Source organism: Drosophila eugracilis, unplaced genomic scaffold, assembly GCF_018153835.1.
Source record: "Drosophila eugracilis isolate 14026-0451.02 unplaced genomic scaffold, ASM1815383v1 contig_2167, whole genome shotgun sequence".
In the NCBI taxonomy this organism is placed as follows: domain Eukaryota; kingdom Metazoa; phylum Arthropoda; class Insecta; order Diptera; family Drosophilidae; genus Drosophila; species Drosophila eugracilis.
The window spans coordinates 3,684,024-3,704,383 of NW_024573052.1; the positions used below are offsets into that span (position 1 = coordinate 3,684,024).

Below are 20,360 nucleotides of genomic sequence, written 5' to 3' on the forward strand. Positions count from 1 at the left end.
GGATATAAGCAGTTGGCCTGCTCACCAGCCAGCTCTTACAAAGAGGGGGGTATTAACGATGCTCGCTCACCCATTTATTTGCATACTCGTACCTTGCCCCATTTCACCTCTGTCGTCTGTGCGCCAATTAAACTCCAATTGCACAGGGGCCTGGATGGGCTGCTTCGGGGGAGGAGCTTTTTTAATTAATATACGCTGCACCTGCACACTGCAGTCCGCCCAATCCTCCGCCGATCCTCCGGCAATCCGCCAATCCTCGAATCCCTTTTCACTTCGAAATTGATGGTTTTAATTAGGCATCAGAGCCGCTGAAATGACACTTTATGCGTGGCAAGAGAATCCAGCTGCAGGGGCGTAGTCAAAGGGTAGGGGTGTTCAGGGGGTGAACGTGGAGCTTGGCTGGGATACAAATACTTATCGCTATAAATTAATCCAAGTTGGCGCACAACGGTCGGCATCAATAACCGGCAATGCGGGAAAAACTTTGAAAAATGCCAAAAGTCAATTTTGGGGCTAACCCCGAAATCAGTCCACTTTCGAAGCCCCCATCGCACATTCAGTTAACCCTTTTCGAGGGGTGTAGTTTTCCCTTTTCGCCCGCTTTCCTTTTTTACTTTCACACTCAGTGCTTGTTTGGAGTCTAAGGGTATATTCGACTTTTGGTCGTTCTTCATTCTTCCATCACTCAGGAGATAATCTTCGATTGCTTAAGAACTACCATTCCATCATCTTTATGGCTTTCCTTATTTAGAAATAGGTTTAATAGGTACCTCGAGGTCCATCAGCCATGAAATGTTGCCTTTTTCGGCTCAACTGCTTGAATTGCCAAGAAATTTATGTGACGCCGCTCAGCGTGAACTTGATGCGCATAAATCCAGATGAAACGGATATTAAAAAGCATGAAACGAGCCAATCCTAACCCTCCATGTCCGTATTGGCTACGCATTATATAGCTGATTGACTCGGATCTGTGTTGTTGGCTTTGTTGGCCTAAATTATGAACTTATAAATTGACAGCGGCCTGTAGAGCATTTCTTGGCTCTGGGAACTGGGAACTGGGATCTGGGATTGTTTTGTTGTCAAAGGAATGAGGGTTAGGTCTTAACTAGATTTTTCGCCAAAGGGTTTAACGGCGGCCGCCTCCTCCTTTCCCAGCTCAGATAATTGACATTTTGTTTGGAAAACGATAAGCGATAGCAAGTGTTAGGAACGGGCTAACAAGGGTCTAAGGAATTTCCTTTCCTTTCCCAGAAATACATAAATGTCTAGCCTTGAATTTATAGAGTAAAGTTGGCTCATTGGAAGCTGGACTACGTGCCAGCAATATAAACTACAATGAGAGTAATCTTCTTGAAGACAGAAAATCTTAAAGATCATTTTGTATATTGAAAACTGCAGTCAAAGGAAAGTCCGTCTTAAGATCCTTAAGTATGTGCTACCAAGACCCTTTCTATGTCGGCGAAAATAATTCAAATCCTGAAAGTAATCCCACTAATCGATCCCCTTAGCCTATTCCTGATAAATATGCAAATGCCCGATAAGCGAATCGATTATTCACAACAAATTCCCTCACCGAGCAGTACTAATCTGAAGTAAAACCTTGACCATTTCAAAACTGTCAAGGATGCGAAGGAGTCGGACCCAGACTCGGACTCGAACTTCGGGCACTAATGGCCTCATAAATATGCAACAAACTGGATGGATGAGCTCCACCTGGAGAGCCCCAAGAGCCAGGACATGACCGAATAATTTCCCAGACTCCACCATGGCAATTCAATTCAATTCGGCTTACTGTCAGTTGTATCTGTAAGTGGCATTTCCATCTCGAAGAGAAGATCCTACCAGCCCGATGCCGCTGCCTCTGCTGCTGCCACTGCCGTTGGCATATTTGATTTTGTAATTTGCATTTGATAAGCGACTCCGGGCAGGACTTACCCCCAAAGCAACGTCCTTGTCCTGGCCTTGGCTACAGTTTCGACCGGCTACAGTTTCCACCCCCCTTTGGTGGCTCCCACATCTGACAGCCGACAGTCGAGTGCAGCCTTTGTTTTGTTTTAATTCCATTGAAATGAAATTATCTATGGCAAGCCAGCTGGTTAGCTGCGGGGAAACTCAGCCGAAAACTCTGGGACCAGTTTGTTTGTCTTAATTCCATTATTTTGCTTGTGCTTCGTTTCTGCGGAAACCCACAAAGATTTCCAATTTGGCATACGAAAACAGAGTTAGCATGTGTACATTTATCATAATAATAATATTGTTTATTCTGGATTCTCGTCATGCGGCAACAAAAACGAAACTATAACGAAAATATTCCAAATAATGCTCAAAATTATAAAATATTGCTTAAGAGTAGTCACAATACAATCATAGAAAAGAACTGATTTATCACAATTTCGGAAAATAAGATATACTATATATTATATATACTATGTATTCGAAGTCGAAAGAACTTTCGGGGCAATCATTGGGGGCGAAAGTATAAACGCTAATCAAAAAATCGCATCCAAATTTGGCAAAAACGTTAACTTTGAGTTCCTTCTCATTACGAGGTGACTTTCCACATGGATGAGGGATGAGGTGGTTCCAGGTCAAGGGTTCCTTAGCATAGAACATTCAGCTTACGGCTTTCACATACATAGATAGATAAATATGAGTACAAACGATTAGATTTGGATCCTTATCAGCTAGTAAGTTGTACTTGGGTAGGAGTATATGAAAGGAAGACCCTCGGACTGCCGAGACTACAAGGACCCTTGCAAAAAGGTCATCCGATATACCCCGCTTCGGCATACGGAAAGGTACTTTGAAAACAGTTTTTAAGTATAAGCAAATAAACTAGATTTTACGCATGCAGACTGATTAATATTCCTCAGTTTAGTTCATCTTTGCAAGGCCATTTGATTCATAAGTTAACAAACATATACGTAATATGTATTTAGTTTCATCGAGTTAGAGTAAAGGCGCGCTTCTTCTGCAAGAAATCTTGATTATTCTTTGTACTTTCAAGTTATTAATCAACACTCACCATCTTCATTTTAGGTTTCGTCAGCCAGCTTTGGATAGACGAATGTTGTAGTCGAACCTCTTGAATGGTAAGTAAGCTAAAACTGTCTTGAACTGTAGAGTCTGGGTGCTGGTTCGAATGCCTTAACAAAACTCTTGCATGGGCTCGAAACAGAGAAGTCCAACTATATGTTTGACCTTTCGTACAAGCGTACTTATTGGAGTGGAGGTGCATTCGCGGTTAATACTAGTGTGCATTGAGGGGTTACATATATAAGGTTTTATACGGTAGATCAGCTGCACAAGCTGCTTCGTGCCCGAGAGCCATCATCTGTTACCAGTTTACAAGAACAATAGGAATACATTTGGTTCTCCTCCCGCTTTCTCTCTCTCTTTCTTAGTCGTGCAGCCTTTGTAGAGGGACCGTGTTAGGGCATCTGGAGCTATAGAGGATCGCTGACCAAGTGCAGGGGTGAACGATGGATGTGTGGGATGGATCGGTTAAAAATGAATGGGTTATGTCGTTCGGCGCTGCCAACCGCTACTGCCGCACTACGTGCTACGTCCGATTTGCAACCAGGCGAGCAACAACTGCAATGCCGGCTGGAGCAGCACCAGTTTTCAGATATCTGTATTGATATTAATCCGCGTGAGAAACTCGCCGTGCGAATCGGCCACAGCGCGTATGATCTCCAGCAACAGTTCGCGCGACAAACCGTCAATCTTCGGCAGCCTCGCAACCTTAGCAAAATCTTTGACGATCAGCTTGAGGGCGTACTCCTTAATGTCATAGATTTTGGTGATGTCCGATGCCTCCAACGTCTGCAGCACATTCTCGAACGTGATGTTGTGCTCTAGTGAGTATTTACAGAAAGCGTGGAGCCGATTGTTGGCCAATCCGTAGAAGCACGGCGCCTGGAACAGATAAAGTGCATCCTGCGGCGGCATCTTCGTCTCTCCGTAGTAAATGTACCGCAGCAGAGAGTGGAACGCCTCGAGCGAGGGTGAAATTTCACCAATTTGGATCTACGAATAGTGAAATTACATATTATTTAGGATAAACACTTCTTATTCTAATTTCACGTTATCTTTTAGCTCATTAAGACCTCTTAGATTATAATCAAGCTAATAAAGAAATGTACTTACGTTGACTGTGTTGTCCGGTGGCATAAAAGATCGGAACATGCCCTGGAAGTAGGTACAACGTGATGACAACACCGACTTGTGGGCCGGTATCACATGATCCTCCAGTACGAGGCTTATGTCGCAAAAATCGGTGCCAGTGGACTCCAAGAAGGCGCACAGATCAATCTCCAAAGTGGTTCCTGCTTACAAAATGCTTTATCATAAACGAATTGGAATTTGGAATACTGCGATAATCTCACCTATATTGGCCTCATAGCTGGTGTCCATCACGAGCTTGCTGGGATGCAGACGCTTGCGGATGATCTCTACCAGAAGAGGCTTGTCCAGGTCACTGAACTCACTGGACATGACCACCTCGGTGAAGTTCTCTTCCTTGATGATGAACTGCATGCAGTGATCTTTGATAATCTTAATGCTATCGAGGAAAGTGTTGATATTGATTAACTTTAAATTAACGTATATTAAAAGGGACTCTTACTTGTTCTTGTCCGCATTGTAGAGCGCCTCCAACACATTGAGCTTGTTGATCTTGTAGTCCAAATACTGGATACAGCCGTGGGCCAGCCGCGGCATGGTGAACAAGCCAGCCAGTTGGTAGATATCCGTGATCAGAATGATGATATTCTTGCTGTACGTGTCTTTCAGGTCGATGCGATCGGTGTATATGTAGTTAAGAATGATGTCGAAGGCTTCGGGGGAGGCTCGGGCCAGTCGCACCTCCAGCATTGGTCCGCGGTCCCCGCCCGCGCCTGTATTCAGTACCAATGCATCCACCTGGCCCACCCCGTAAACCTTCTCCATTTGCTGCTGGCGTGCCTCCCGGGCAGCCAATATTTTGTTCCTCAGATACTTCGAACGCGCCGCCACAAAGGCAATGTGCGCCAGGATGCGAATCTCCTCAGCTCCAACTATAAATTGGATGTCGCAGAACTGTTTGTCCTGGAAGAACTTACCGAAGTCGTCGCGCAGCGTGCACTTCGGATACGAGGAGAACTGGAAGCGATAAGTGTCGCCTCTCCTCACGCTATTGTCTACGGTTCCGCCGAAAATATACATGGCATCGCAGATGACGGCCGAGGCGTGGAAAACCCTACCCGAGGGCACGTCCGAGTTCTGTTCCGGCAGAATGACGGACCACACTTGTGAGTCCAGGTCGTAGCAGTGCAGATCGTTTGGCAGCGTGGAATCCGCGGATCCGCCGAAGACATACAAGAACCGATCGTGGTGCACCATCGTGTGGCCATATCTTCGTGAGGGCGGAGCTGAGGTAGCGCCCCGCAAGACGGGCTCATTGGAAATGCGCCTCCAGGTGCGCGTCTTAAAGTGGAACTCAAAGAGCGAGTTGGTTATCTGCAAACCACTTTGTCCGGAAAAGACGTACATGGCGTCTCTGGCCACCGCAACGGGGAAATTGCAGCAGGTTGGCGGACGATCGCCCAGCTGGTCCACCTCCTCCCACTGGTGATTCTCCCCTGTGAGGTTCAGCGTCCACATATCGTTTAGACGGGCATTACCATCGTAGCCCGCATAGATCCACATCTTATTGTCGTAAACTGCTGCTCCGTGCGCGGATCGAGGTACCGGCTGGCGTCCAGAAAACTTCCATTCCACCCACATGGCGCTTTGAAACTTATACTCGAAAAGATCGTTCTTGTTGGTCAAGTTCGAATTTGAGTGGATATCCCCGGTGTAGCCTCCAAAGATGAACATCGAGCTGCCGGCCACCACTGCCGAGTGATGGTACCGCGGAGCTGGCGGAGTTCCTGTGGCACATGCTCGGCCCCAGGACTTGTCCTTGACGCCGAAGCGAATTAAGTCGTTCAGCATGTTCTTTCCGTTGTCACCGCCGAACACGAACATCGCATCCTTGTAGGCCACCACCGTGTGCTTGCTTCGCCTGAGAAAAAGAATTTATTCATATTTTTATGATTATACATTGTCTTTTAGCTTCACTACTCACTTTGCTCCCACGAACTCGGCGCACTCGAGCATCCTAGTCCATTGATGAGTGGCTGTGTAGGATGTGAAGTCCACGTTGAGAGCATTGCAGCTGTAACTCCCCGGCGAAGCCGCCTTTCCACTACCACTGCCACTGCCACTGCTGGCATTGCTAGCCACGTCGTATGCCATTACGCATCCAGATCCTCCAGCTCCGCTACTACAGCTACTACCTGGAGGATGCGAGGAGGAGGCTGATCCACCTCCCCCATGTCCTCGAGTACTCCTCATCGAACTGGACATGGACATCCGAAGGTTCGCCCGGATGTGCTGGGCGTCCAAGCAGCCGGCGGTAGAGGCGCTCTTTCTGGCCTTGTTCCGTTTGCTCGATTTGGATGAGCTTCGCGAAAAGAAGCCCTCGTGTTGGGGACTGGAGTTCTGGCTGGGATTTTGCTGATTGGCAGCTGCCACACAGGCGGGGCAATAGAGAATCCCGGCAGGAGTGCTCCCTCCACTGCTATTGGCCAGCCCTCTGTCCCGATCGCGGTCAGAGCTTCCACCTCCTCCTCCTCCGCCAGTCACAAATCCGCACACAGCACTCAACCCACTGGAAATCGAACTGGAGCCCAGCCCACAACTGGCACGCCCACTTCCGCTGGTGCTCCTGCTTCCAGACGCGCTTCCACCTGCTCCTCCACCTCCACCTCCTCCACCACCACCACCTCTTTCCGTGGATGCCACGCCAACGCCTCCACTAATCGACTTTAGCATTAAAGCATCACACGCCGGAAGTATCCTCCGTCGTCCTCGTTGTAAATAATCCTTGCCCGCTTTTCCACAAATTACGCTTTGTTTTTTATACAACAAAACAAAAGATCTGTATATAGCTGTTATCGGCTATCGATAACGCAATGGTGTGACCAGCCACGGAGTGTAGCCAGCAGCCTATAGCTCACGATAGTTATTCGCGAGTAAATGCCACCACTACAGGCCGGCAATCAAGAGGAGGTAATACTGGCTTTTCTTCCGCGTAAACAGAACATTGTTAGAAATTGTTTAAATCAGAAAACGTTGTTTAAGCGAAGCAGGACGATGGCTAGCGGATCGCGTTCAACCATATTACCTCAATCCAAGGAAGCGCTCTTAAAATCCTACAACGCGCGCTTGAAAGACGACGTTCGCAGCATGCTGGAAAACTTTGAGGGTAAAATATAAACAAATGGGTCTAAAGATATCCGTATATATTAACACCAGTAATACGTTTAAAGAAATCCTCAAACTGGCACGCCGCGAAAGCCACAGTCAGATCTCAAAGACCACTCAGTGCGAGCAGGATGCTCTGGAAATGCAGGTCCGCGCCGCCAACATAGGTAAGTAGTTCTACATACACTTCCCAAAGCCTTGATATATGTAAATCCCATACCCCAGTTCGCGCTGGCGAGTCCCTTATGAAGCTAGTGGCTGACCTGAAACAGTACCTGATCCTAAACGATTTTCACTCGGTCAATGAGGCCATCACCAACAATTCCCAATTGTTTAGGAACACCCAAAGTGAATGCGACAAGAAGCTAATGAAGCTCAGGGACGAAATGGCCATGGATCTGTATGACTTGGAGGAGGAGTACTACACCAGTATTTTTAAGTAGCCTTAAATTGCCTAGCTTAAGTACATATTATTATTGATTAGGGGAAAAACAATACAATTTTGTTTATAACTAATGAATCACGAATAATTTTGTCATTTTACAATCTTTAAGCAACGTGATGGGAAGTAGGCTGAAATTATTCACAAGACCTGCTCCTGTTCCGCCTCGGAAGACATGGATCGACTGTCTGCAGCGGCATCGTTCAGGCTGTCCACCAGATCACCGGTGTAAAAGAGAACTGCCTTAGGAACGATCTGGGTGCGCAGTAGGAAGCCCACTTCAAAGTCGTTGCCCAGAATAAGCTTGGTCTTCTCATCCGCGAGGGACAAATCCAAAGCCTGCGGTGGAGCAAAGAAGCGGAAGAAAGACTCGCGAGGCATAACCTTTGTGACGCTGCGGGTTCTGTTCCTTCGCCTGCTCTCCACCGTTTGGAGCGTGAGATTGGAGCCATCTCGCCAGTGGATGTGGCAGCCCTCGCAACGCACTATTTCCGGTCCCTCAAACATAAAGGGATACTCCTGGTCCGCAGAATGTTGCAGAAAGTAGCGTTTTGTCAGCACCAACGACGAATCGTGTAGGAAGTTATTGGGCCGAAACTGAAAGCTAACCGTGTAGCTATCCTGGTCGTAAGCCAGTCGCACATCGACCAGGCACTCCAGCAGCGGCTCATCGTGATCCTGAACCAATTCTGAGAGAAGGGGAACATTCTGGAAGACGGTCAGCCAAAAGCGTGGAACTCCCAAGGTATTAGGCGAAACTGGAGGCAATTTAAGCCTCAACTGGCGCAAGTCTTCGTTGTTCTCAAAGTCCAGATGCATCGAGTCGTGTGTGTCTTCGGGCCAGGAGGTCTCCGTTTGCACAGGTGGCTCCACTAAGCCATCTACGATATCCCGTCTGGCATCGAACAGGGCACAGCTCTGGCCGTAGAAACGTCGTTCCAGTTCGTAAACCTCCCGGAAAAACTGCTCCGAAATGCGTACCTGTTGTACCTGATTCTGTTTGAGTGCTCGTACTCGGTTCTGCACGGACTCCGGCAATTGGCCAATCATATGCCGCAGGAAGGCCTTGCGGCTGCGGGCAGGCAAATCCGCCGGACTCAATGCCGGTTCTGTGAACTCCGTAGCACGAGTGTCCAGGGAGCGCACAGAGTCACTGATCCCGTCGGCCTTCGAGTCTGGGTGATGTATCCTCTGCGAAACTTTCTCCGTACTATTTGCCATCTCAAACATTCTGCAATTTGCTGGGAACTTAACTTTGGAATTTGGTATGTATTGCTATTCATAGGTCTACAAGGTGACACTTTGCGAAAGCGCTACTAGAACAGATCAATAATAAGAACTTATACCAATAACAAGCTATTATAGCAATGGTCTACTTAGGCTTTTCGATGATTACTAATTAACTTTCGAGGAAACCTCCTAACTTAGCAGTAATTCGCTTGATGACTCGAATATTTGGACAATCAGCAAGGGAATTTTAAAATTCCCGTAACTGATTAATCTAACTGCGTACAATAAGGTTTAAGGGGAAAAGCACTCAAGAGATACGTGCATAAATAATGTATTAGAATTTTGAAAACAATGCATGATATGGTCGAATTTCGGGGGATATCTGTCGGTGGTTCTCTTATCGGCGATACATCCGTAAAGGCCAGTTATGGGATATATTCGCGGGACATACCGCCGGGGAGTTATCGGCAAACCATAAATTGACATTGCGGCAGGTCGGAACTCAATAGGAAAATAATATTCTGCTCCGTAATAGGGCTTTGGTATATTGAATTACAGATACCTCCGATTCCATCCGGGTCTTATCTGTGACACCTGGCCACTTGGCACCTGATCTTGGGTTTTTATGGGCTTACCAAGCGATAAGTTAGCCTCGTTGTCTTTTGGGTCCCATAAAGCCACGGCCGATACGCCGTTATTTATTGAGAGAAAAACCGGAGTACTTGACCAATCTGATTCCTCGATTTCTCCGCTCGCCAGCTGCATGCTAATTTATTGTCGACTAATTCCGTCGCTCTCCACTCTTCATCGGGGGTCCAACTCCCGAACTGATTTGCTAATCTCTCTTATCGTCCAGAGTCCATTAGATTACAGCTGCTCCCGGTGGCCTTCACTTGCTCCACTTCTAGTTTGCCGCATTCCATCAATGAATTGATTGAATGGAAAATGTTTGGATTTAGAAATCAAGCCACTTCAGATGAATTCACATCGATCGATTATATTTCAAGTTGATTAACTAATTGTTATAGTTTCTGGCCTGTTACTTAAACTTAACAACTAAAAAAAAACAAAATTACGCCTAGAAGATAAAATCTCCGTCCTCCTCCTCCAGCAAAGTCAGACTTCTTTCGAAGCGCTTGATGTTGCGGTACCAGCTGGGATCTCTAGAAGATATGTCCTCCGGTCTGCCTTCTTTGTGGCGGTAAAGGAACTCGGCGTGTCCCTGGCCGGAAACTCCGTTCACCGTACAGGCCACGAATTGATTGAACACCTTTGACTCCCAGTCTCCGCCCACATACCGCACAGCGGATGCCTCCACTTGGATCTGGATGAGATACTCCTTCTCCTTGGTGCTCACAATGAAGTTCTGATGCTGCGGCGGAGTTCCCTTTTCGCCGTACGAGTACAGCTCGAAGTTGCTCCCAGTCAAAGGTTCATACTTTCCGGATGGACTGCAGACGTAGCCCACCTTCAGGGAGGATAGGAAAAAGGAGGGCTGACTGAGGTTTCCCACCACCATGCTGCTGCCGTCGTCCATGAACAAGGCGAAGTACACGTAGCGGTTAATGGAGCTCAGACAGCGTTCGGTACCGAAACTATGGTCTCGGAAGCCTTGCATTTTCAGGGATAGATCATCACCCTGGAATGTGATTTTCCCAGTCAGTTCTCCATTCTGTTCGTAGTGCGTTCGCTTTTCCACGATGTGATTGACACTCCGCAACAGGCTGTAGAACTTCTCATTCCACGCCTCCCTGGCTATGGAGTCGGCTATCAAGGAGGAGCTCAGATCCCTGTTGTAATCAAAGTGCTCGGCGGAGGAGCTCTTGAAACGAAGGTCCAAGTCCACCAGCACTTCCTCTACCACATCTCTCTGGCACTTCAACATACCATTGTACTTGATCCTCCACATTTTCATGGATTCCTCCTGGTAGAGGTGGAAACCTCCTCCCTGGAACTCGCTGCTCTCCTCTCCATCTTCGGTTGTGAAATATATCATATCGGGCAGATTCGGGGAGCTGAAGAGCCCTTTTCCCGGGAGCCACAGGTATAAAGCTGCCTTAAGGACTCCACGCCTTCTTCTCTCCAAACTCACCATCAGTTTTTGGCCCTCTTTGTTGGCAGCCATAAAGCTGACCACATCGTAGCTCTTCGGATCATTGCTCAGCTCTTGGGGTCTGTCAATCTTTGCCAGATGTTCCTCGGATCCGAGTAACTCCTCGTTTCTTCGATAGATGCGGTATCTTAGGCGTCGGAGGACCAATAAAGCGAGCCAAAACTTGACCCGATAGAAGATACCTTTTAGAGGGTATTTGTCAAAGATCAATGGCGGTTTCAGGCCCAAAAGCTTGACTATCACGCTCACTAGGATCATTAGAATGCCCAGGATTAGACCGATGATCAAAAGGAAAACCATGTTTATATCTTGAGCCTGGATATTTGACAAAGGAGGTGGATATAGATCACAGATTAAAATTTCGAAATTAATCGTTGATCCTCTATTGAGAAATCTTGGAATCCCGATAGACGTTGTTGGCCGCTTGACCTGCTTTACGTGACTGAGAGCCCACTGCACATTGTGCGCAGAAAATGCTTATGCCGCCGCTTATCAAAGCCCGATAAGCTTCTGTTAAACCCCTATTTTCTGCCCCGCCCCTCCTTTTCGGCTTATCGAGGGAATTGTTGGAACTTACGTCCGCCGGTATATGACTAGCTCGTAAATCTGGATCTGTCTGCGGTCGCAATTTCTGATTGATCCATTAGCAAGGTCCGCAATCTATTAAAAACCGTAGATAGCAATCTCTAGATAGCCAGCTGAATGGCAGGTTATCTTCTGGTGCCAAGTCTGCTTAAATAGGACCAAAGTCCCAGCTGTTGTTAAGATCTGTTTAGTGCAGCTAACGACCAATCATTAATTTTTTTTAAATTCATTATTGACCAATTTTGTATATGATATGGTACCTTTAGGACCTGTTAGAAAAGACAAGGCCAGTTAAGGACGAAAGCGATTCAAATCGCAGCCTCGTCTTGTCAACACTGAAAGTGTCCTTTGTAATGGCACTTACCAACACTGGAGGACTGCGCCTGCGCCAGAAAACAACAAACGCTTAATCAATAAAAACATAAAATTTAGTGCGCAAGGAGCATCAGCAGCAGGAACAGGAACAGGAACAAAAACAATATTCCCGAAGGACGACAACAAAACGCAAAGTAATTTACGGAGAGGACGAGAAGAGGAAGCACACGACTTGCAGCATAATCGTGGCAAAAGGACTATGAGCTATTAACTCGGGGTACCTGCGAAAAGGCAAAGGTGAGCGAATATGAAGTATTTACCACTCAAAGGGGTGGTGAGGCAGCGGTGGAGAAAGAGAAGTGAAAGAAAGTGAATATTTCCAGGAACAAGCCAGGAGGTCGAAGGAGCTCTCATTATTTGACTGGGGTTAAACTAATGATCAGAATCCAGAAAGGATAATCAACATAATCCATTTAGGATAACCCCAGAAAAAGCGCACTACAAGGAAACACTCACCAGTATTAATAAAGAAGGTTCTATAGAGGACCTTCCGATAGGCAGGAAGCTTCAGAAGAGCAAGGACGCTCCAAAAGAAAAAGGACAAAATGTATAAGACCATTAGACACGGGGAAAACAGTCTGCAGTACACGATTCTGCCGCAGAACGATGACTTCCGAATTGAGGGGAAACTTTCGGGCTCCGGACGTTCCGCCGGCGGTGGAGCGTCGTCCTCCGGCTCATCCGCCTCTTCCTCCGGATCCGTCAAGGTCAAGGGCCAACGACGCCGGCGCTCCTTCTTCGCCTATTTGGGCTTAATTTTCGTGTGCACCGTGATCATTGGAGCCGTGCTCATACCCTTCCTGGTATCCACAGAGTGTCTGCCGAATCCCACGGAATGGTTCTTGAAAACCAAGGCAGCCCTGATCCATAGCCCACAAAGAAGCGGATCGAGGGGCGGTGGAGAGGCTCCTCCTGGTAGTCCCATGTTACCCACAGGATCTCCATTACTCCAACAGAATGTGGGAAGAAATGTCCAGATTGTGAATCGGAATGGCATTGAGCAGTTCGTGATCCGCCTAAACAAAACCAATTCGAATTCTAATACCACCAGTAGCACCACCACCATGACTACTAGCAGCAGCACCACTACTACCACCACCACCACAACCACCACAACAACCACACCAGCTCCCACAGCAACAACAACCACTACAACAACCACCACAACAAGGAACCCTCCAGTGACGACTCCGCGGTATTCGCCAGCAGCCACCACAATCACCACCCGAATCATCCAGGTGCCCCTACTCAAGTCGGCCGCCAAGAAGCCCATAATGCCACCAGTTTTGGCCAAGGCCCAAGGGCCGCAAATCCAGACCGGAGATGGCCAAAATTCCAGAATGCAAGTACAATCAGACGCGGAGGAAAAGTCTCCGGAATCGGGAACTGGCCTGAATGATGAGAAGAGCAACAGCGCCTGGATAAAGACGCACTGGGCCTACATCGATCCCTCGACCTACTTCCAATGGACCGTAAGTCGCACATGCATGCATCTGGGGTAATCTGATTCTCATGGTTACTATAAAAGTAGACTTGGTCCACATTCAGATATTGGAAAACGCAAGATTTCCCTATTTTTTATATTAGAATTTGAGTATCAGCTGACCCAGTTCCGAGTTCCCTATCCGCATAACTAATACCCTATTCTGTTGCAGGGTTACAAGGACGAGGATAGCGTGCTGCTGCCCGCTCTCCTGGGCTTCGCCCTCATCGGAGTGATTTTGATCATAACGGTTTGCCTGGTGGCACGCAACAAGCGCACAATCGTGTCCTCCGTCCGTAAGCGGAATCGTAACGTGAGTACAAAATGCAATTAGGTTGACCAACGAACCGGAAGAAGGTGGTTGGGTGGGTGGCGGCTGGTGGGTTGCATGTCCTTGAGCCCATTTATTTTAATAACTTGATTTAAATCGCGCGCGCTAGTTTGTCGTCCTCGTTCTTAACAACAGTGATGAATAACATTTTACAATGTATTTATTTGTATTTATTAAATGAAGTGCAAAATTATGTTTATATATCCTTCTTAAAACCTCATATTTTAAATTGCGCGCCATCCGTGTGCCTAGCCCTGGATTTTGCAGCCCTTGCCCAGGGCTGAACTGTCGCGCAGTGAAAGTTTAGTGACTTAAAAAGTGAAAGTGGTTAAAAGAGTGTGAAAAACAAAACTGAAACAAGCCAGTTAAACAAGAAAGACATTGTTGCAGCCCTGGTCGTAGCCGATAGTTAACTTTAAAGAAACATCGCGATACTTCTGCCACCGTAATACACAAACAGCAAATACAAAAAAGCTTTGGTTTGTTAAGATAATTTGTAAACGGCCACTCTGGAATCCGACCCGAATCGGAGCCGCTAGTGTCTCCCAGCCGCAAGACGCCTACGTCAGCAAATTCACGTTGCAAATCAGCAGTTGGCTGGAAAGTTGGCCAAAACGGAAAATATAACGGCAAATCCTGTGAGTACAAATGGCATAAAACCTTTTGGCCAGAGTGTCTTTTTTGGAGTCTTTCAATCTGTGCGTGTGTGTGTGCGTGTCGGTGTGTGAGTGGGAGCGCGCAGCCTTGGTTGTGTGTGCGTGGCTGTGTGCAGTGCCAACAAGGCAAATTGTGTGTTTGTTGTTGGAGGAGCATCATTGATACGGTAGCTATTCCTCAGGGTGCCAGGACAAAGCAGTAAAGGAAGGAAATTGCTTGAATTGAAATGGATTTAAAAGGAAAACCTACAAGTAGTGAATAATACAAGAGTTAAAAATTCAAAATATGTTATAGGAACATCTTAAACACAGTGGTTATCAGTGGTAAAAGGATATATTGAGTGGTCGTAGGAAACATTAGGCACAGGTTTAAGAGCACACACTTGTGGGTAATATATTAATTTACAGTAGGTAGTACTATTAAGTGATTCCGTTCCTTAAAAACTTAGAAATCCTTTTAGACACACTTTTTAAAGCGCAGCATCTTAGAAAATAAGACAATGTCATGGGAACTTTTGTACTATCATAGTATACTGGAATAAATAAGCCGAGTATTGAAAAAACATATTGTAAGTTTTAAAGTTAGCAGCCCAGAACGTGTCAAACAGGGTAAGGTTGTTAAACCAAAACTGAAAATAGGCATATGACCAGTGGATTGTTAATAACCAACTGATATACCTTTCCAGAACCCACTGAATCGTAAAGATGGCAATTAAACCTGGACTCGGTCGCAAGACCAGCAACAAGAATCCTCCGATCCTGAGCCACGAGTTCGTGATCCAAAACCATGCGGACATCATCTCCTGCGTGGCCATGGTTTTCGTGGTTGGCCTAATGAACGAATCCACAGCGGCCTTCGCTAGCGCGTTTATATCCCTGCATCATAATGTCAGCGGCGAGGATCCCAGCAGGGAGCAGCCATATGGAAAGGCGTACACCTACATTGCTGGTATCAAGGACTACTGTGCGATATTCTTCTACACGCTGACCTGCATTATTATGCATGCGATTATCCAGGAGTTCGTGCTGGACAAGATCAGCAAAAAGCTGCATCTGTCCAAGTTTAAGTTGGCCCGCTTCAATGAGTCCGGCCAACTGGTGGCCTTCTATTTGCTGTCGTTCGCCTGGGGCGCCCACGTCCTGCTCAAGGAGGGATATCTCGGCCAGGTGGCCCAGCTTTGGGAGGGCTTCCCCGACCACCCGATGAGCTTCCTGCACAAGTTTTACTTTGTGGTGCAGCTGGCCTACTATCTGCACATGCTGCCGGAGCTGTACTTCCAGAAGATCAAGACCAAGGAGGAGCAACAGCCAAAGATCGTGCACTCGATCAGTGGTTTCACCCTGATTGTCCTGGCTTATACACTGAGCTTCCAGCGATTGGCTTTGGTTTTGTTAACCCTGCACTACTTCAGCGAGCTGCTGTCACACGTCTTCCAACTGATTGGCGTCTTCGATCGCGAGGAGCGTCTGGCCAAGCTGCGAGTGGTCAACAATGCTGTCTTCTTCCTGATCCGCTTCGCCACGTCTGTGATTGGAGTGCTTACCCTGTACTACGGCATTGGTGGAGTGAGATCCCTGCTAGCTTTGGGAGGTCTGATTGCCCTGCAGGGATACCTTGTGTTCTCCTTCATTACGGAGCAACTGCGCGCCAAGCGAGAGGCCAAGAAGGAGGCCAAGCGCGAGGCCAAGCTGGCGCTGCAAACCAAAAAGCCCGCCAAGACGCCCAAGGACAAGGTGAAGCGCAAGAAGGAGAGCGATCTGCCCGAAGCGGACCAGACTTCGCCCAGTCCAATTAAGCAGAAGCTCAAGTGAGAAGCCACGCAACACAGAGCAACAAAATCTTCCGCACACTTCCAACCTAATACGAATGATAGATAGACAGAGCAGCACCATGAACAGGAGCCTAGAGAGTATATAGGAGATTTCTAGCCACGATTACGATCCAGGGCTCCCTGTTTTTGTAAATCTCGTTTAGCTCAAAACTACCACTGCAACCATTTCTGCTGCATTTACTTCCTCGACACAAAAATGAAACTATTTCTTAGCCTAAATGTTTGTTTCATTTTAAGTTTACATCATTAAAAGAAATTTTTTTTTATTTTTATACATACACAAAAAAATCAAAAAAAAGCGAAATATAACAAAAAGTAAAAAAAAAAAACAAAGCTTATCGTAACGTGTGTTTTTTAATTGTTCTTCCTTCTAATAAGTAAATTGTTAAACTTCCAAGCATTGATTTGACAATTTCCGATCGTCCTATTTGCGTGTAAAACTATTTTTTATAAAAACAAAATGAGAATGATGAACAGAATATGAGAGTGTAACGAAGCTAAATATATGAAAATATATATTTTGTATAAGAAAACAGTTTCCAAAAGAGTTTTATTGGGGAACTTTAGGGCTATTTAATATTCCTCTGTATGTTATCTTCCAATTTCTCACGATCAACTCGCTTTTACACTCTTTCAGGACATCGAGGAGCAGGGTGCCGAGGACAACGCCACTTTGCTGACCACCACCAACATGTCGGACGACGATTAATTGGAGCTCGTATAAATGTCGTCTAATTTCAAGATTATTCCTTCGATTCCAGCTTTTGTTTATCGGCCTGCTTAAGCGATCCAAAGTCTCTGGGATATCGCCTACTTCCGTTTTTGAAACACACACGTATTTACGTACATATTGACGTAGACTTAAGCTAACAATGTCCCACACTATATAGTATGAATGTACATCGGATCTCAGCGCTATCCAATAAGCCAAGCTGATATGCTAGACACCAATCGCAGTCAAACCGAAGAAGCCCAAAAACTTTCTCCGTTATGTTTCTTCTTCCCTTTCTATGAAAAAGCAAGCGGAAAATGAAACAAAAAATCCAAAAATGAAGAAGACTGTTTCTGAAACAACAACACGACACAAGCGAGCTAATCTTTATAGTTTTTCAAAAAATATCTCTTGCTTTGAAAACTCGTTTTCCGAAAGTCTCTGTTTTCCCCTTCCCAAAACCAATGTGTGCATCTGTGCGTGTGCGTCTGAAAGTGTGTGTGTGTGTGTGTGCGTGTGAGTGAGCTTATTCCTCGATCCATAAAAAGATTTACATATATAAAATATTCATGAGCTAGCTCGATAATTTGAGTTGGGAATTAAGAATTATAGGCGGACTAAAAATTTCCATTTCTTAATCACAAAGAAAGTTGGAATCTAAGTTGTGGATTGCGTTTCAGGGCTGCAAGGAAACCGAAGTACATGTAAAGATATAGAAAATGCATTGACATCTGGAATATTTTTGAAAAAGCGAGCTTTTTAAACATAATTTTACTCGAAAAAGCGATTAGCTAATTCTCTAGTCCACCTTGCTGCTCTGAACCGCGCTGTACCACGAAATTGATTTGGAAAATCTTAAGATATATATAAGTTAAAGATGTCGGCAGACCTAAATTCCGTGTGAACCCTAGGAGGTCGCACTCAAATCAAATGAAAACGTCCAGAAATGAGAATATTTTTTTGCGCAAGCATCGCTTCTACTTATTGAGCGCGGACTGTACTCGAATTCCAGCACAAGAATTTTACGGGATGCATTTACGTGTGGCCACGGATCTGAATCCGGATCCCTGTGCCAGGATCCTGTACAGTTTCTAGCCATAGGACACCCAAAAAGCTTGCGAAGTAAATTCAGATGGGGCAGTGAAACCAAGGAGGGAATAGAGTTCGTAGCAGGGGGACTACTGTATGTCTATATAAACTGTGTATAACTGTGAAGCATTGACAAGTATTTGAGATGATCTGTATTTTTGTAAGCGTAATATTTAAAGCGACAACCAATAAAAAAACAATACAAATCCAGAGAAGCAACTATATAGCATAAGATATCGGGCGCGGCACTCGCAACACAAAATTGATTTGCTCAACATATATACACACACATAATATATATATATATATACAAAAATATGTAACGCAAAGTATAAGGCTTGCATTTACATTTACGAACGGGATATATCCTCCACATGTATATGTTATCACTAATTTGCAAAGCTAAATTAAGTCCATATATACAAAACAGATATCCGACGGAAAATGAAGAACACACACACTATATTGAATGTTTTTGCTTGTTAAAGTGAATAATAAAGAAGAAAACTTAAAAAAGCTGCTGATGCCCTTGATTTCCACATAGAAAAGTAGCTCAAAGTAGCTTTAAAAAAATATCTATATTAGTTTGAACCATTCTTAACCGATTTTCTAACGGAATTTCCATTCCATATCACTTTAGGGCTGCGGTTGTGCTTGCTGCAGCTTGTCCCGCTTGTTCTGCTGGGCCGTCAAGTGATTCTGCACGAAGCTCTGGAAGTTCTGATCCTCCATGGCGCCCTTGGTGTCTATCTCCATGTTCTCATCGTCATCGCTGTCGACGGCTTGGGGCACCAGACCAGGGGCCATTAGGAATATGCCGTTTCCGGAGATCGGGGCTGGGTCCTTAAATCGTTTAAAGGCATTAGATATGTTACAAAAACTGTTTAAACTGTCCTTACCTCAAGATTCAATCCCAGAGGAACGGCAACGCCGGCTTCTTCAACTTCGTCGGCTGCTTTTGGAGCCGCGTTCTGCTCGGCCAGCCGCTCTTGGCGCATCTTTTCGTACACAGGCTTGAAATCCCGATCGTACTCGGTCACGCAGTCTAGTATCTTCTTCAGGAGCTGGTCAAAACCGACACCCGTCTTGGCCGAAACACCGCAAGTGCTTAGATTCTCGTAGAAGGTGTCCAGCGTGAGCGACATAGTGCGTGTGAGGTTGCTTACATAGCTCTTATCCTGTTCCAGAGCCTCCTGGAAAATCTCAAAGTCCGTCATCCAGTCCAGTACAAAGCTGTAATCCTTCAGGTCGATCTGGTTTAGGCAAAAAAGGATTAGCTATGAATCCTGGAAGGCTTGTAAAATCTTTACCTTATTTAGCGCTACCAGGAAGGGCAATCGTGTTTTGTATAGGATAGAGCAGGCGTAGAGCATGTTCGACATGAAGGTAGTGGGACAGGTGCTGCGCACCACATCCATAACATAGACTACAACGGTGGGGAACAAGGTGGCCAGACCCTCTGTAATTATACTCCCGGAAGCGGACCAGGTGAATACCTCGATCTGTCCTGGAGTGTCGATCACACACCACTTGTGTCCTCGTTGACCAGCGCGACGCACGAGCTCAGCAAACTGAGCGATTTTTGTGGTGAACATGTTAAGGGCGGTCACAATGCCGCCATTCGGACCCAATTGGTACTGCTTCATCACCTCCCGGTAGTTAACCGTGTCCCTTATGTCCACGTGAGTTGCATATGGTACTTCGCGGCAAGCCGGATCCAAGTTGACTACGTACGGATTGAACTTGTCCTGCGCGTGCTGAATTAGACTCCGGGTAAACGTGGTTTTGCCGCTGCCGGCCATTCCCAGCACAATTATGCACACGGGCGACTCCTGAATACCATCCCTGAGGGAAAGGGACTCTATCTTGAGGTCGTCCACTCCGGCAGACATTTTAGATGCACTATTATTCGGATTCTAAAGCTTGGCACCTAAACTGCCGAAAATTAAAAATCAAAATAAAACAAACCAATGAGCCTTAGAGCTGGGCTAAGTTCGATATATCGATTATTTCGGTTACCACAATACAAGTTTAGCTATAAAGCTGAATACTATCGACTGTGTAAAATCCAGTAGAGAACTATCGGGAATGTAAAATACATACATATCGGTATACAGTATCGCACACTATCTTAGCTATAAAGCTAAATACTATCGACCCCATGTAAAATTCGCTAGAAAGCTATCGGAAAGGTAGAATTCAACTACTATCGATGCCCTACC

The 20,360-nt window shown here is 46.0% G+C and overlaps 7 protein-coding genes across 7 annotated transcripts; 3 read left to right on the forward strand and 4 right to left on the reverse strand.

Annotated features, from left to right (window-relative positions):
- Nucleotides 1-2,232: 2,232 nt before the first annotated feature.
- Nucleotides 2,233-6,977, reverse strand: LOC108105458 (leucine-zipper-like transcriptional regulator 1 homolog). The gene is made up of 6 exons (XM_017212057.2): nt 6,110-6,977; nt 4,628-6,046; nt 4,389-4,564; nt 4,150-4,328; nt 3,026-4,029; nt 2,233-2,971 (listed from the first exon to the last, which is right to left on the reverse strand). The coding sequence occupies exons 1-5, from the start codon at nt 6,856-6,858 to the stop codon at nt 3,625-3,627; spliced, it is 2,928 nt and encodes a 975-aa protein (XP_017067546.1). The 5' UTR covers nt 6,859-6,977; the 3' UTR covers nt 2,233-2,971; nt 3,026-3,624.
- A 95-nt stretch (nt 6,978-7,072) lies between these two features.
- Nucleotides 7,073-7,810, forward strand: LOC108105464 (mediator of RNA polymerase II transcription subunit 22). The gene is made up of 3 exons (XM_017212064.1): nt 7,073-7,291; nt 7,356-7,457; nt 7,516-7,810. The coding sequence occupies exons 1-3, from the start codon at nt 7,180-7,182 to the stop codon at nt 7,731-7,733; spliced, it is 432 nt and encodes a 143-aa protein (XP_017067553.1). The 5' UTR covers nt 7,073-7,179; the 3' UTR covers nt 7,734-7,810.
- Nucleotides 7,741-9,046, reverse strand: LOC108105463 (nucleosome assembly protein 1-like 1). The gene has a single exon (XM_017212063.1). The coding sequence runs from the start codon at nt 8,960-8,962 to the stop codon at nt 7,874-7,876; it is 1,089 nt and encodes a 362-aa protein (XP_017067552.1). The 5' UTR covers nt 8,963-9,046; the 3' UTR covers nt 7,741-7,873.
- Nucleotides 9,047-9,939: 893 nt separating this feature from the next.
- LOC108105459 lies at nt 9,940-11,504 on the reverse strand. The gene has a single exon (XM_017212058.2). The coding sequence runs from the start codon at nt 11,373-11,375 to the stop codon at nt 10,041-10,043; it is 1,335 nt and encodes a 444-aa protein (XP_017067547.1). The 5' UTR covers nt 11,376-11,504; the 3' UTR covers nt 9,940-10,040.
- Nucleotides 11,505-11,976: 472 nt separating this feature from the next.
- LOC108105461 (mucin-5AC) lies at nt 11,977-17,082 on the forward strand. Its single transcript, XM_017212061.1, has 4 exons — nt 11,977-12,272; nt 12,359-13,507; nt 13,691-13,831; nt 16,975-17,082. The coding sequence occupies exons 2-4, from the start codon at nt 12,581-12,583 to the stop codon at nt 17,044-17,046; spliced, it is 1,140 nt and encodes a 379-aa protein (XP_017067550.1). The 5' UTR covers nt 11,977-12,272; nt 12,359-12,580; the 3' UTR covers nt 17,047-17,082.
- On the forward strand, nt 14,336-16,872 carry LOC108105462 (translocating chain-associated membrane protein 1). The gene is made up of 2 exons (XM_017212062.2): nt 14,336-14,487; nt 15,192-16,872. Exon 2 carries the CDS (start codon nt 15,211-15,213, stop codon nt 16,315-16,317), a length of 1,107 nt encoding a protein of 368 aa, XP_017067551.1. The 5' UTR covers nt 14,336-14,487; nt 15,192-15,210; the 3' UTR covers nt 16,318-16,872.
- Nucleotides 17,083-18,697: 1,615 nt separating the features above from the next.
- Nucleotides 18,698-20,120, reverse strand: LOC108105460 (GPN-loop GTPase 1). The gene is made up of 3 exons (XM_017212060.1): nt 19,449-20,120; nt 19,038-19,391; nt 18,698-18,981 (listed from the first exon to the last, which is right to left on the reverse strand). The coding sequence occupies exons 1-3, from the start codon at nt 20,028-20,030 to the stop codon at nt 18,775-18,777; spliced, it is 1,143 nt and encodes a 380-aa protein (XP_017067549.1). The 5' UTR covers nt 20,031-20,120; the 3' UTR covers nt 18,698-18,774.
- Between the last annotated feature and the right edge of the window lie 240 nt (nt 20,121-20,360).